At 43.1% G+C, this 15,333-nt stretch overlaps 1 protein-coding gene across 1 annotated transcript; it reads right to left on the minus strand.

The window, feature by feature from the left end:
- Window positions 1-4,478: 4,478 nt before the first annotated feature.
- LOC147442143 (uncharacterized) lies at window positions 4,479-7,682 on the minus strand. The gene has a single exon (XM_086528432.1). The coding sequence runs from the start codon at window positions 7,254-7,256 to the stop codon at window positions 4,605-4,607; it is 2,652 nt and encodes an 883-aa protein (XP_086384558.1). The 5' UTR covers window positions 7,257-7,682; the 3' UTR covers window positions 4,479-4,604.
- Window positions 7,683-15,333: the final 7,651 nt, after the last annotated feature.

Below are 15,333 nucleotides of genomic sequence, written 5' to 3' on the forward strand. Positions count from 1 at the left end.
CATATGCAAACCATCCGCAAAGACCATGAATCCAAGCACAAAATCACTGCCAAAGTATCCTGTGAAAACTAGTGAAAGAAGCTCCACCTGTGTGCTCCAAAAAACTGTCTCTCAAGAGATCGCTTCGGTGGTGTGTAAACGCCTCTGTACTTCGTTGCCGAAGTCTACCAAAAAACCCTCAAACCACAAGCTTAACACAAGCTGCAATTGCATCTTCAGCTCAGAATTTATGCACTCAACTTCAAGCATCTCCCGTGCTTCCAAAAGTGCATCAAACTCGCACACAATGCGACAACAGAAAATCTGGATTTTATGTATACAGTCAGTCTGAGCTGAATATCAGCAAAACGGTGAGAAATTTGTAAAAAGTTTCTTCTGCAAAGTTGTAGACCACGTCGAAACGGATGGGCTCTCCCTAAAGAATTCTCAGATCTGCATTCTACAAGGAGAAAAACGAATATGAAAACAGTGCTGCTGCACACACAGTTTTTTAGGGTAGCACCTTCACTTACACAGTCTTCCACACTTCTTTCTGAGCTTCCACAAGAGCATACATCACTCTCAACTGAGATCACAAGCTCCCATTGCATTCTCACAGCAAGTCTTCTGCACAGAATTTTGAACTCAATCTTCTACTGCTTGTTGGCTCTTCGTTGTCGTCGTGACTGTGCACACACGCGCTCCCTCCGTACCTACGCTCTGATACCAATTGAAGGGGATCGGGGAGCACCACAGACGGAGAGTGAGAGAGAGAGAAGGAGACACACACACGATGTGGGTGGGGAGACTGTGAAGTGACAGCTCCCCCTATACAATATACTCACTATAAGTATAGGGTAACAGTGGGCGGGCGCCCATGACCCGGGCGACCGATCAAGGCACATAGGCCTTAACCCCAACAACTTCTTCACCTACTTTATTCAATAAAAAGAAATGTTACGAGTGTGGTAAGCTAGGACACTATTCCAAGGATTGCTACAAAAATGCATTTTGTAGCAAAAAAAAAGGGTCATCCACCAATCAAGTGTCCAACTAAAGGTAGTAGTTGCGGCCGGTTCAAGAGGAAGGAGCAAGTCAACATTCCACATCACGAAGAAGTAGAAGAAGAAGACAAGGAGGAAACGTGGAGCAATCTCCATGTTTACACTACATAGAATGGTTTGTAGTGACATACTAATGATGTACTATAGAGGATACGAATGATTCTCGACCTCATCATCGAGTTTAATTTTGGAATAGCTGGGATAATTTGGCCCTAGATGATTCATTGTTTGAGGGGAGGGATCTTTAGTGTCTGATACCATAGACACTTTGTAGCCAATCTGGCGTAGTTTGTGTGACTTTATTAGTAGTTTAATCTCTATGGAGTTGGTCACTAGTCCAATCCTAAGGCAAGGTTGTTGTGCATGTTGGATTTTGTTCTATGTACCAAGTTATGATGTGTCTCCTCTCTTGTCCAATCAAAGCATGTGTGGCACTTAGTCATGTGAATTTTGTGTGAACATGTTGGTGTGCATATTTTTCCAAATGGGTGTGTGCTAGATGCTCAATGAATTCTCTAGCTTCACGGTTGACCCCCCCCCCCCCCCCCCCCCCCCCCCCGCCGGGCCCCCTTGTGGGGTCTCAGCTAGGTTCATTAAGAGAGAACTTTCAATTGGGAATGTTTGGCCGAAAATACTTTTATCTTCTTTGATAGACACATACACCATCTACCTTTCAATGAACAACTACAAGCTCATGAAGAGGTAAGAGATCCGACTTTCCTCTTGAAGAGCACAACTTGCACCTCTCTAATGTGTACTGAATGTAAAACTCATGTTTGTGACACCGTTGGTGATGGCGATGGGGATTAAAAGGAAACTTACGCAGATCACATTTGAGAGCAGTAACATATTGAATGGTTGAAGGCTTCAAAATTCAATTCATGCTTACACTCTTCTCATTCTAGAGATCTCTGATAAAGAGCTTCTTAAAAAATAATTCACCGTCATGTGTGAAATTTCTTGTTAAGGAAGTCATCGGGTTGAGAACGACAAGGTTTAAGAGAAGAAAGTGTGTGAGTGTGCACACATGCACAATGATCCATCCCATCAAGCATACTTGCCACATGCCTTCTTGAAGCATACAAAAGAATACACTCAAGAGTGAGGAGGCAAGGTACAATTTCAACCATTATTAGAAGGGTTGAAAAAAAGGAGAATATTTGAAAGAATGGCTAAGGAAATAGATTTAGAGGTGTCTATGGTTGTAAAAGGGGTGGAGATGATGTACAAAGAGTTAAAGATTGTGAAAGAACTTCTAAAAACGCAAAGGGACAAGGTTGCACATCAAAATCAGTTGAGTGTGTGTGTGTGTGTGAGAGAGAGAGAGAGAGAGAGAGAGAGAGAGAGGCAGGGAGAGATTTTGATAGGCAACCGAAAGGAAAGGTCCTTAACTTGCAACCAAGGCTTTTAAAACACACTCAAAAGCTCAAAAGCTATCTCACAAAATATTAATGGATGTATGCTAAGTGTCCTCCCTACTTTACCAAAATGATGAGAAATGAAAGTAAGTGTTTTGAAAGTAAAGCAAAGCCTATGGGAAGACCTTTACAAGGTGGGGAGGTGTGTGTGTTTAGAGAGAGAGAGAGAGAGAGAGAGAGAGAGAGAGAGTCACAAGGTGTGTGTGTGTGAGAGAGAGAGAGAGAGTGAGAGAGAGAGAGAGTGTGATGACCAACGTTGCCCCCTTACGCCTAACCATAAAGTCATCATCTTTGAAGGAGTCCAAGACAAAACTTATGATGAAAAGTCGTTAGCCCATTAGAATCACGTAGGTTGCAATGTGCATCATGTCTCCCCTCCCTTAACATATTACTCCCTCTTTTCCTCCCCAACAGTGACCACACATTTCAATTTGCCACCTTCTTCTTCATCTTCATTTTCATGCACTCTACGCTTGCTCATCACCAAAAGTCTTAACCTCCCTCAAGTTCAAAGTTGCTTTCTCATCAATTGTCTCCTAATGTTCTCATCCCTCTAAAAAACCCACAATACGATGCGATTCTTGCAAGCCCCCCCTCCGCCCCCACAAGTCCAAGGGCTCCACTTCAAAATATGTTAGTGTAGCACATGAGTTCACCTGCAGGGTTTTTTCAAACTTCTACGAGTTACAGAGTTACATGTACAAGACGGGTCAAAAATTGAAATTTTGAAAACGTTAGTTTTAAAGCAGGTGTCATTTTAGTCATGGTGAAGTGCCCGTGTAGATTGATTTTAGAAATACCTCTTGAGCATACATGCTATAGGTGTTTTTGGAAGTGGAACCTCCCGAGACAGCAAGACATCGCCTCTATACAAGTTATTTTTGACAAATTTTGCATTTATGATGGGCGATGCTCTTCGAGATATTGCAGGCAATCTTTCTCATATACCATATTCATCATGCCCAACCAATTGCTTATCACCAATGGTTAACCAATGTTGTTTAGAAAGTTTCTCTTTTACACCACACGTCCTTGTAAGACCATTTAGAGAAGTCTCATAGATTTTAATAGGGAATGGCATAGTGCACCCCTTGAGTGCCACATGCCACCTTGTGCAGGCGACTTCTAGATGCGGTAACTAGGTCCTTCGTATTGAAATGGGCACGAGGTGGAAGGTTCAACCCCTTGACCCTATTCACATTATTTGAGTATCGTTTGCCATATTTCTTTCTACTATGCTCACATAATTAGGTGCTCTTGGGAGAGGGCATGTGCAACTAAGTGTATAAACCTCTCTTTTCATGTCTTATACACTGAGTTAGCCAATGTACAACCATGAGCTAACTATGGCCAGGTAGCCAATGCAATGTTCGGGAAAAGTGTGTCTCAATTTACAATTGTCTGCATTGACAAATCTAATAATGTAGGTTAGCCTCGGCTATAATTCACACAAGCATGGGGAGATGGGAGCAAGGGCTTGTATCCATCTAGGGCTAGTATCCATCTACCCGACATCAATCGGTTCATTGATTTTGTCGCAAAAGAAATCTCAGGTACCCGAAATTACTTTTTTTTTAATATTACTTTGCTCGAGGTCTACAATGCTCATTCATCCCACTGTAGATCCCATGAGCCCATACTCGTGGAAGATACAGTAAAGAGCAGGTTAGGAGCAAGAAGACAAGGAAAATTGAAGGGAAAAGGTGTAAAATGTAAAGCATCTATAGAGCTCGAGTCTCAAAAATTGGTCATAATCTCGCTTTAAATTTCACGTGTGGTTTAAGTACTGAAGCATATCCTGAACACTGAAATGAGCATATAAACAACTACAAATGATCCATGACCATAAGTACCACAACAGATGCCAAAATACTCAATTTTTTGATCTACATCTCCGAAACCTATATGGTACATTCAAAAAACTGCAAAACAATGGGCTGTCTGTCCATGTACTAAACACACACACATGCCACATTGAGGTACCACAGTGAATCGACTCAATCTCGGCATCAAGATGTGTCCAAACTCTGCACAATTTCAATAGTACATTCACATTGATTACAATTAAAACAGAAATGTTTGCAATCCTGCTCACCCAATTTTGCACTGGGTTTGCATAGACTCATGCTTTTATGTTTGCTAACTATACTAGGGACTGCATCGCATACATTGGTCGGCCTAACGGAGTTACCCCAATGTTATTTGGCCAATGCTGCCCCCAAATCCCATCAAACCTATGCCTAGCCTCAGTTTCCTTTCGCAGTGACGACGAGTGACGCGTATCATCCTCCAACAAGTCCTTGACAGCGCCCCAAGCCAGTGCTGAAGTGCCTAGTACTAAATCAGAGCCGTCCATATTTGCCTTCTCGTCCTCCCCATCTTGATCGACAACTTCGCTTTTTATTGAATGCATCTCTGTTGGAACAAAGCCCACCTCATCTGCATCTTCATCCATAGGTGCAGGCATGTTCAAGTCTATGCCACCTTCAACCACAGACTGCCCCTCCGATTGCAATGACAGCTGTTTATTGGTCGACACAATGCTAGCTGCTTCAGAAGGCTTCTGATCCCCAGTCCAATGGCACCTCTTGTGACCCCCCAGCGCCTGCCCTGTAAGAAAAATGCGATGGCATATAGAGCATACATGACCTTTGAAAGCTGCCGCTCCTTGCTGCGTCTGTTGTCGGCTTTTCTTATGGGCCATCACCTTGCCTTTCTCCTGAACATGGCGAAGCTCAAGCTCCTCTTGCAGCGACTGCTCCTCCCTAGCTTCACTTGAACCAGTCTGGGCAAAACAACCTTTTGTCTTCTTGTGGCTTGCTCTATGGCCCCCCAAAGCTTGATGGGAATTGAATGATTTCTTGCAGGTAGTGCACTCATATTTTGCATTGACCACACCTGTGTTGAGGAGGTCTTGTACTGGTGGCACATCCTCATGTTTATCAACATGCACATCCTTACTATGCAAACGATGATCAGCTTCAACTATCTGTTGATGTTTAGACCTTTTCACATCGGTGCGAAAATGAAAAGATTTCTCTCTGCTTAGTGTCAGCTCTGTCTCTTCCTCGATCTTTCGAGCAGCGTCCGCAAGCAAGATAAGGAAATCAGGGGTTTGAATCTCCTGCTCCTCCACAGCTCCAAGCTCAAGAGAGATGCTTTCTGAGGTCAGAGCAGGCTCGTCTGGAGATGATGAGCTAGTTGCCCTATTCTCCATAGTCCCTGCTTTGCTTAATCCCACTTTTCTCCTTGATCGCCTACCAGCAACCTGCCAACGTGCTGGTGCAACCTCATCATTCATTATGATGCTGGACGAAATGCATCCACTCTGCTCTTTATGTGCTGCAGCACCTTCGCCTTCTGTCTTGTCTGCCAATTCCTGAGTGCCTATCACTTCAATCCCTGACAAAGCTTCGTTTCTGAATTCCCTCAAAGCTTCCATCTCTGTTGACCACTTCCTATACACTTCTGCCTTCTTTGATCCAATCTGCATTTCCGAATTCTGCGCTACCAACTCGCTCAACTTTCTGCGCTGTCTTGCCATGGTGTCTCCTGGCTTCTCAGAGTTTATGCTTTCGACTCGGGTCAATGCTATTCTCCTATCACGATCAGGATGACACCGCATGTGGCCAAAGAGTGCTCTCTCAGACCAAAAATCCTTACCGCACTCAGGACAAACATTATTCCCCTCTACAGAAGGGGAATTCTTGCCAGAGCTGTTGGCCATGGAAGCTTCAAATGCAAATTCTTGATCAGCAAACCAACGGCTTCTCTTTGGATTGTGCCGCAGCTTGTATAGGAGGCTCTTAGATCTTGCTGCTGTGGGTGGTTTTGCAGCTTCAATCCTTGCTTCTTCAGTACTCCTGTTGAGGTGGGAAATCCGAGAATTGTAATTGACTAAAGAGACAAACCTTCGACTCTCAACGTCAATATTGAGGTCCTTCTCCTGCTCAGTGTCTGCATGATGAGCATCTAGTTCACCTGCATAGCCATTGTCGTGATCCAAAAGCTCATCAGCGCCATGGTTAGTACTGCTTGCTTCTAGTGCGGACCTTCCATCTTGAAGAGGTAAATCTTGCTCCAATTCAGCAGCATCAAGAGCATCTATGATCGATGGTGGGACGTTATCTTCTTCATCACGGGCAGTACACTCGTTAGCAACTTCTCTGTGAGTGAGATTTGCAGCAGGCCTAGGGCCACTAACGCTAATTCTGCTTAACGAAGTAGATGCCGGTGCGAAGAGGGGGCCGTGCACCCGCATGTGTCCACCAAGAGCCCTTCCAGAAGGGAACTGCTTGTTGCAAATTCGGCACGTAATTCCCGTTCGACTCAGATTGCCGGGAAGCTTGAGGTCAGACTTCGTGCTGAGGCCCATGTTACCTTCATCAGACAGCTCTCCCGCATGCTTCGCCCTTACTAAATCAGGTCTCTGAGTGCCGGCCGGATCTCGGGAAGTTTCTGGTGGGGCCGACGATTCCCGCGTTTTCGGGCCCTGCCAAGCTGAAGCAGCAGCTTCCCCAAGGCAGCTATGGCGGTTGAAGGCTGCTGCCTCCTGCAGGAAGACCTTCTGGCGGTTCGAGATGAGGACTTCCCCCTCTAGCCGATCACCGCCTTCAATATGAGCTTGGCTATGGGGTAGAGTGATCAGCTCGGCCTCATTCGTCAGCATGCATGAGTGATGGACTACAGTACCGCCATTCATTTCAAATTTCTGCGAGTCATGCAGCTGATGGTGTCTCGGCACATGCATAAGGATCTGCTGCTGCTCCGGGTCTTCGAACCCAGAGCGCTTCATATGAGCACCACACAGAATTGCTGCAAAGATAGAAGATTGGGGAACGCAGATGCAGAGGGGAGGTGTGGGAAATGGATCAAGAGCAGAAGAAGCCTGTGGGTACGAGTTGTGTGCGAGAGAAAGGAGGGGGGGGGGGAGTGGGTGTGAGAGCTTGGGAGGGACGAGCTAAAAGGAAGCGAGCAGTGACCGACTTGTGCGTGCGTGAGTGCGTATGTGTAGGGGTCAGTGTGCGTGTATGTGTGTGTGTGTGGGCGAGTAGTCAAACGTGAGAGTGTGAGCGTGAGGAAGCAGCAGTAGAAGAAGGAAGGAAGGTGGAAGAGAGGGAGGAGGACATGCAAGAGCATGCAAAAAAAAAGGGCAGTTAGTAGGTGGTTGTAGGGAAGGGTATCTCCACTTAACCAAAAGCAAGCAAAAATCATGAGTCATGACACCTTCTCTCTTCCTAACGACCCCTCCAAAAAGCCACTTGCTTTTTAAAGGGTCGCTTGCTTATGTGGCAACACACACTTTTTTTTTCTCTCTCTCTCACACACACACTTTTTCCACCTAAGACTCTTCCACTTCACTCCTAGCTCCCTTCTAAAAGGAGAAGTATTTAGACTCCACATATCCCACTCCTCGTATTTCCGCGTAGTTACTTCGAGGCCGCTTTATCATCATCGAATGTAGTTCACAGTGCTCATGTACAAAGGCGACATAAAGTGTTGTTGCGTAGGCTCGACCAGTCTGGAAGAAGAAAGGTGTTGCCTGGGCGTGAGTCAGCATGCCATGCCACCATAGCATATCTTGAAACACGTGCAATGTGAATTGCAATCTTTCAGGTAGCTCGTCTAGTTGGTCCATGTAAGCTAAACATGGGTAGTGTGAACCTTGCCTAAGGACAGCCCAACTCGAAATTCGTCGCATTGACCCCTGCATAGCTCAATGAACCCCCCTTTGTGGTGTGTAGGGACACTTGAACTTGGGTGAGAAGATTGGCCTCTTGCGAAGCGTGCAAACCATCCTTTGCAAGACATGCGATAAAAAAAACCATCCTTTGCAAGACATGCGATAAAAAAAAACGAGAGACGAAGACTCTTTCAAGTCGCTTTTGCAAAGAAATCGTCCAAAACTGGTCCATAAGGCCAACTCTTCAAGGCAACATTCACATATAACTTACCTTTGAATCATTGTATTTTCAAAGGGCTAACATACCAATATCTTGACAAAACCACAAGAAGAGCAAGAGCAAGAGGAAGAGGAAGAGACTTTTGTGTTCAAGGTCTTGGGTTCAAACCCCCTTGACAGCTCGAGTGACATGTAGCCTTTAGGGGATCTTTCCCAAGTCTTTATGATGGGTCAAAAAGACCACCCACATGCATGATGAAATTGGTCGTTGTCTGCACCTAATCAAAACCTGAAATGAGGGCGCTTTAGTTATTTGAATGCTTGAGAAATGTGTAACTAATAGTAAGCAAACATGGTATTGGACTAAAGATTTTGCACCAATGTGCACAAGGGCCTTAGCCACAATACACTCTTAAATTTGGGGTGAGACTGCAACAACAACGTAATGTGCTCTTAGCCTGAGGGATTCGCTAAGGGTTAACGTATAGTACCAGGTGAGCGTAAAAGAGGGAGCTTTTTAAATAGGAAAAAAGGTGCATTTTTCATATAAATATGTGTTGCATATAAATAGCTCAAACCATGTACTATTGACGCTTTTGCAATTATTAATGGCTTAAAAGGTCAAACTTGATCGATTGATAAATCAAACACCTTATATGTTACACCTGTCACCCATGCTTGAGTTGCCACACTTTGATTTGTTCTTTGAGTGTGAGCTTCAAACTTTGTAGAATTCCTCTCTATTGCATGTGCAAGAGAGTCTCTTATTCTTCTATCTAAAAAAAGAGTAAGGTGTGTACAACTGATGGGTGGTCAAACACCTCTGACGTGTTCGATCGGGATAAGAAGCACACCGTCTTTACCTCAACAATCTCTCACTTAAAGGCCAATGTGGATCGATAACTCGTACTATTATAGGACCTAGTAGTATACACAAAAAGAACAAGGACGAATCTCGTCACAATTTATGCCCACTAGCTCTCTCAAAATTGATGCATGCCACCGTACATGCTCTAGCACTGTGTGAAAGTGTATATATCCTTGCTAGAGTCAATATGCATACCTTGCAAGTATCTTATAATGAGCTGCATTGTTCCATGATGCATCATGCTAGTGCCAATCCATTGCTTGAGTGACAATGTAACATTTAATGGCCTAAAATCTTATGTGTAGCGGAAATTAGCATGAATATAGTGGGCATTTCATTAGAATAGATTCCTAATGAGAATTACAAGAGTGCTTGGGTGGAGAGAGCAACAAAAAGCATAACACCTAGTTAGATAGCATCGACAATACTTTCAAAAGAGAGAGCAATTAAGCTATTGACAACAGTTGAGGACCGGATTTGCATGGAGCCGGTCCCCCCTCCAAAAGGCTTTGTATTATGGTTTCTCCCATCAAGAGAGACATTGTACAATACAATTCTTTGTGTTCCTTCAAGACTAGCTAGTGCAATGAAGATGGAAGCTTCATACACCAAGCAAAACACTTAATCAAACACAACTTGAATTATCCCCGTTCTCAGACCCAAGACCTCACACACCTTCGAAGATGGTGAGAGCTAGCAGGGTATGAGAGTAGATTGAGAAGAAAAAGAAGTATCTTACGAGAAAGATGTACATCTCCTCACATAATCACTCATATTAGCATAGCTTAGCTTAATAATTAGCTTGGTAGAGAAGATGAGCATGCATTGAAGCTTGGCTCTTGGTTGGATTTGCATCCATATGCCAAGAGAGTGTTGATGTAGGCTTCTATCTCACAAGCTTGGAGTAGGTGATGAGCTCTCCATTAAAGCTTGGGAGGAGATAGAGTATTCTTCCTTCACACATGGTCAAGTGTGAGTGTGTGTCTGTCAATGCCAAGCAAAAATCAGCCCCCCCTCACTCTTGGGCGAGCCTTAGCTGCTAATTAGGTCTGGCTTTTGCCTCATTGGACCTCCCCAGGTCAAGCCAATAGGAATTAAGCAACATAAGTGATAGCCTTCTGACATGTGTCCCCCTTTCCCCTTTTGTGAGAGCTTTAGATAATTAAATAATTAAACTAAACTCTCATTGGACCCCTTTGCCTCCTGGCCAATAGGAATCAGGCAAGCCATGGGGCTCCTGAATGCTCATTGGACCCCTTGGGAGACTGCCCAATAGTCTTCTAGGAGACTTAATTCTCATTGGTTTCTTTTATTAAATGTTTTTAAATTAATTAAACTAGATTTACTCTAGCTTAATTCTCATTGGTCCACTTCAAGGGCCTTCCAATAGGAATTGGGCACACCTTGTGGGCATCTGGCCTAGGGAGCTGACATGTGTCCCTCATTCCCTTTGTGTAAAGGGAGCCTGTGTGTGTGTGTGTGTGTGGCTTTCTCTCTCATCCCCTAGCTTTGGGGCTCGCCCCCTCCCATGTAGGGATGTGCAAAGACTTTTTAGGGCACACACTAAGCATCCAATTTTCCCTAGGGTTGACCTTTGGACACAACCTTTGAATTTTGGAACCTTAGCATTTTGGAAGTCTTAATGGGCTGAACCTTAGGGTCTTTTTGGCCCATTGTTTCACATGGCTCTTTTGCAGATGGCCCCCCCTTTGGATCCCTATTTTCCCTCCTTTGGATCCCTACTGTGGCCAGTCTGCTAGCTTAACCAATATTCTAGCTTTTTCTCCCTTGGCACTTCCCCACATTAAATGATCAGTTTAATATGAGAAAATCATTTAGGAGAATTAGATATTGATTATTATGACATTACCTCTCTCTTGAAATCATAGTCGTCCTCGACTATGGTGTAGAGAAGATAAAGCATATGCATGAGTCCTTTTCTTTAGCGGGTAGAGGATCCCTATGTTACCCTACGACATCATTCCATAATGGATGACTAGTCCATTTGGCGCTTGAGAGCCTGAGGCTGCCGCAAGCATGTCTGCACATTAGTCCTATCAGTCTTCCATAGTAGAGTGACAAGCTCTACTTGGTGTTCGGGAGACGTCGTCTCCGCAAACTTGATCTAAGCATGCATACTACTTCATTTTTGTGCACAAATAAAGAAAAAGAGAGTCTTATAAGACAAAAATTTTTGTTCATTTTTAACATTTTGTACATTTGCTTACTCTTGGGAAGCATTGTAAGCATTGACAAGGTTTAGGTTATCCTTTAATTGTATGCCTTGCATCCATCTAGCATCTTCAAAAGGATAATTCTTAAACTTAATAAGATATCGTCGGATAGTCTTACCGCCTCTTAATACCTTGTCTTCATGTTGGAGAATGGACTCGGGCTGCAGCACCTCCTCGTGGTCCTCGATCTCCGGTGGATCTTCAATAGTTGGTTCTTGAGGTGGCTCTCCTTTGTAAGGCTTTAATAGGCTCACATGAAAAGCATTGTGTATGAGCCAATGATTGGGCAACTTAAGTTGATAGGCCATCTCATTGATTGGCCTAAGAATCTGGAAGGGACCATAATACCTTTTTGCTAGTTTAGCATAGTACTTTTGGTGGCCCGTAGGATTCTTGCCCGTCGTGTGCCTTAATCGAGCCTTGGGAAACTTTAACAAGACCCAATCGTTTTCTTTAAAGGCTTGGGCTCTTCTGTGCTTGTCAGCAGCAGCCTTTTGCCTTTGCTGTGAGATAGAGATAGCATCCTTAATCTTTTGGAAAGATTCTTGTAGGTCTCGGCTATATTCATCTGCAGCGAAGATCTTCCCATGTACCTTAAGTAGCAAGGGACTTTTTGATCTTCCCTCAATTACCTCGAAAGGTGCTTTTCCTGTGGAAGTATGTACAATGTTATTGTAAGCATACTCTACTAAGGGTAAGTACTTCTCCCATTGGGATCTTTGATCTACTTCCATTACATAGGCTTTTAGTAGATCAAGAATGGTTAGGTTAGCTATTTCACTTTGGCCATCAGTTTGTGGATGATAGGCCGAAGAGAAGTTTAGCCTTGTTCCTAAATTCTCAAAGAGACCCTTCCAGAAATTACTGGTCATTCTAGGATCTCTATCCGACACTATGGACATTGGCAAGCCATGGTACTTGAAAATTTGTGAAATGAAGAGGGTTGCCATTTGATGGGCTTTGATAGTCTTTTTGACAGGTATAAAATGAGCTTGTTTACTGAACCTGTCTACTATCGTCCATATTCCCGTATTCCCATGGATAGACTTAGGCAATCCAAAGATAAAGTCCATGGATATGCTCTCCCACGGTGAATTAGGGATTGGCAAGGGTTGAAGCAATCCAAGTTGCTTCCCTCTATCAAATTTTGTCTTTTGACATACCACACATTTGGAAACATACTCGTGTATGTTCACTTTCATGGTAGGCCAATAGAAATATGTTTCAATTCCCTTTAGGGTAGACTGAATCCCTCTATGCCCCGCATATGGGGGAGCATGAGATTCATACATTACTTTCTCACGTAGTGAGTTAGTAACGCATAGTCTATTGCCATAGAGAAGATAACCATCTTGTAAAGTAAATGGTTCTTCTTTCTTCCCTAATGCAAGGGCTGAAATCACATCTCTAAAATCGGGATCAATAGCATACTCATCTATCATTGAAGATAGATCATTGTGAGTTGCTATGGAAACCGCATTCACTCTCGGTCGTCTTGAGAGTGCATCGGCTACTTGATTATGCTTGCCAGCAATGTGAGCAATATGAAAATGAAATTGCGAAAGGAAATTTGCCCACCTCATTTGTTTGTCGGAAAGCTTGGTCTGCGTCATGAAGTACTTAAGACTTTGGTGATCCGTTCGCAGAATGAAAGGAGTCCCCAATAAATAGTGCTTCCATGAGTCTAAGGCATGTAGAACTGCAAGGAGTTCTTTTTCGTATATGCCTAGAGCTTGCTCTTGTTTTATGAGTTGAACTGTTGACGTACTGGCTCTGTTTGAGCAGGACTTTCTTTGTAACTGCTTTTGGATAGCAAATATATTTCAACTCACATTTGGGTAACTATTGATGTCCCAGCTCGGTTTGAGCAGGACTGCTAGATTTGAGCATTCCTTTGTAATTGTTTTTGGGTAGGTAATATATTTCAACTCGCATTTGTGAGTATTGCCAAAAAAAGGGAAGAAAATCTTATGGTTAAACTGTGCATGATTAAAACCATCCTATAAGTACATCACTCAAGAGGTTTTTCTAAGTGGCTCTCTTTGAAAGAAGAAGATGTATGATTAAACCCTTCACTTGAAATCACGTTTTATATCAAATTCAATTAAAGTGTTTTGCTTTTAATCATGGGATGGTTGCATATTTATTTGATAAGGATATACATCGATACATTTTATTAAGCCGATGATTCTAATATTAGTTAGAAGTCAACACCACATTGCCATGTGCTTATTTGTTGTAATTAGGGTCAAGCCTAAGACTTGCCATTGGTTATGGCCTGGAATTTTCAAATTAAATCGGTCAATTGTTTTTTAATGCTCTAGTTTTCTTTATAAATAGAAAAAAGGAATAAGCCCCTTGTTGCTAAACAGAATCCACCACATACACAATATATTTTAGGTGAAGTGGTTACTATGTCTATTGCATTTGTATTTAGCAATACCCACATTCCCATGGGCGACGATACAAAGTGCACCAACGGGCACTTCACAGGTGACGGGGTTACCAAGTCTATTACTTTGAACATTAGCAAAAATGTCAGTAAATATTTTTAGCATCATTTTTTTGGAGTTTCAATTTCTTCACAACCCTTTGTGCTATATTAAGAGTAAGAAGGCATTCTAGGAAGGAAAATTATTTCATCTCTCTACCCATTTCACGGCTATAAATGAAATAAAAACCATATTTTGTGTTTTTTTCGGGGGGGGGGGGGGGGGGGGGGGGGGGGGGGGGGGTGTGTGTGTGTGTGTGTGTGTGTGTGTGTGTGTGTTGTGCTTTAGTGAACCTTTCACATTAATGCCATTATTCAATTTTTACATGTTGCCTTGACTTGCCAATTGTTTGGAAGATGTTGATGCTACTTGTTATCTTCCTCAGCATGATGTAGGATTGCATTAAGCCCCTTCTTAAAAAAAAGAAACTCTCAGAGAGAATTGGAACAAGTTAATTGGCACTGCTTTAACTAACTCCCATGGATAAGGACCTTACGTTGTTTGTGGGGGGGCTCCCCTTTTGGTCGATGTATCTGTGACCTATTAGAGATGTTATCGCTCGGCATGAACATGGCAAGAATATGTAATTTTTGGTGGTAACACCAAAATTTTTTGGTGTTACCACAAAAAACAAGCTTAAGATTTGACCACTTGATCAAATCTTAGTTAGATTTTTTGAGAGAATGGTTAGAAAGAGCTTTTCAAGTACTACCTTGTCGAAGGCTTTGCCCTTAAAAATTAGTTTGAGATTTGTCCATATGGCCAAATTTTAAAGACATTGATGATTCTCAAATTGGCTCTAAAATCTCAAACTCTCTAATATAGTGTTTGGTTGTCAATATAATTTACTCACCATTATGAGTTCCCCCCCCCCCCCCCCCCCCCCCCCCCCCCCCCCCCCCCCCCCCCCAAAAAAAAAAGAGGATTGCATTGAGTCCCAAGAAGGTTTGGCTTGTTGGGTAACAAATGTTTAGATAAAACTCTGTCGCTTTTGCAAGAAGGCCACAGTTAAGTGTGGGATTGTAGATAACACTAAGATGAAAGTTTTTGCTTGGCAATGTCGCTTTAGCTTTGGGTTGAGTTGTACCAAGCCTATGTGGGATGAAGGAAGAGCAAATTACACAGTCTAGGAGCCGGGGTGGGCTTCACAACTTTGAGCTAAAAAGTCCTTGATATGTATCAATGATTGGGGTGCTTTTATGTTTGCCTGAAATATAGCTTAACCCCTTTGAAAATGAAGGGGTTAATGTCATTTAATGGAATGCTTGCAACGCTACGATGGCATACAAAGGACTCTATAAATGGTATTTACCTCTACTAGCACCACATCCAACCAGTGTTCGGGAAAAATCGTTTTTCCAAACATACAAAATTCC

This window comes from Adiantum capillus-veneris, chromosome 14, assembly GCF_014529385.1.
Source record: "Adiantum capillus-veneris isolate H3 chromosome 14, ASM1452938v2, whole genome shotgun sequence".
Classification (NCBI taxonomy): Eukaryota; Viridiplantae; Streptophyta; class Polypodiopsida; order Polypodiales; family Pteridaceae; genus Adiantum; species Adiantum capillus-veneris.

Bases quoted from the DNA above. Each gene is read 5' to 3' on its own strand.
- LOC147442143 (XM_086528432.1), bottom strand. From the start codon at position 7,256: ATGAAGCGCTCTGGGTTCGAAGACCCGGAGCAGCAGCAGATCCTTATG.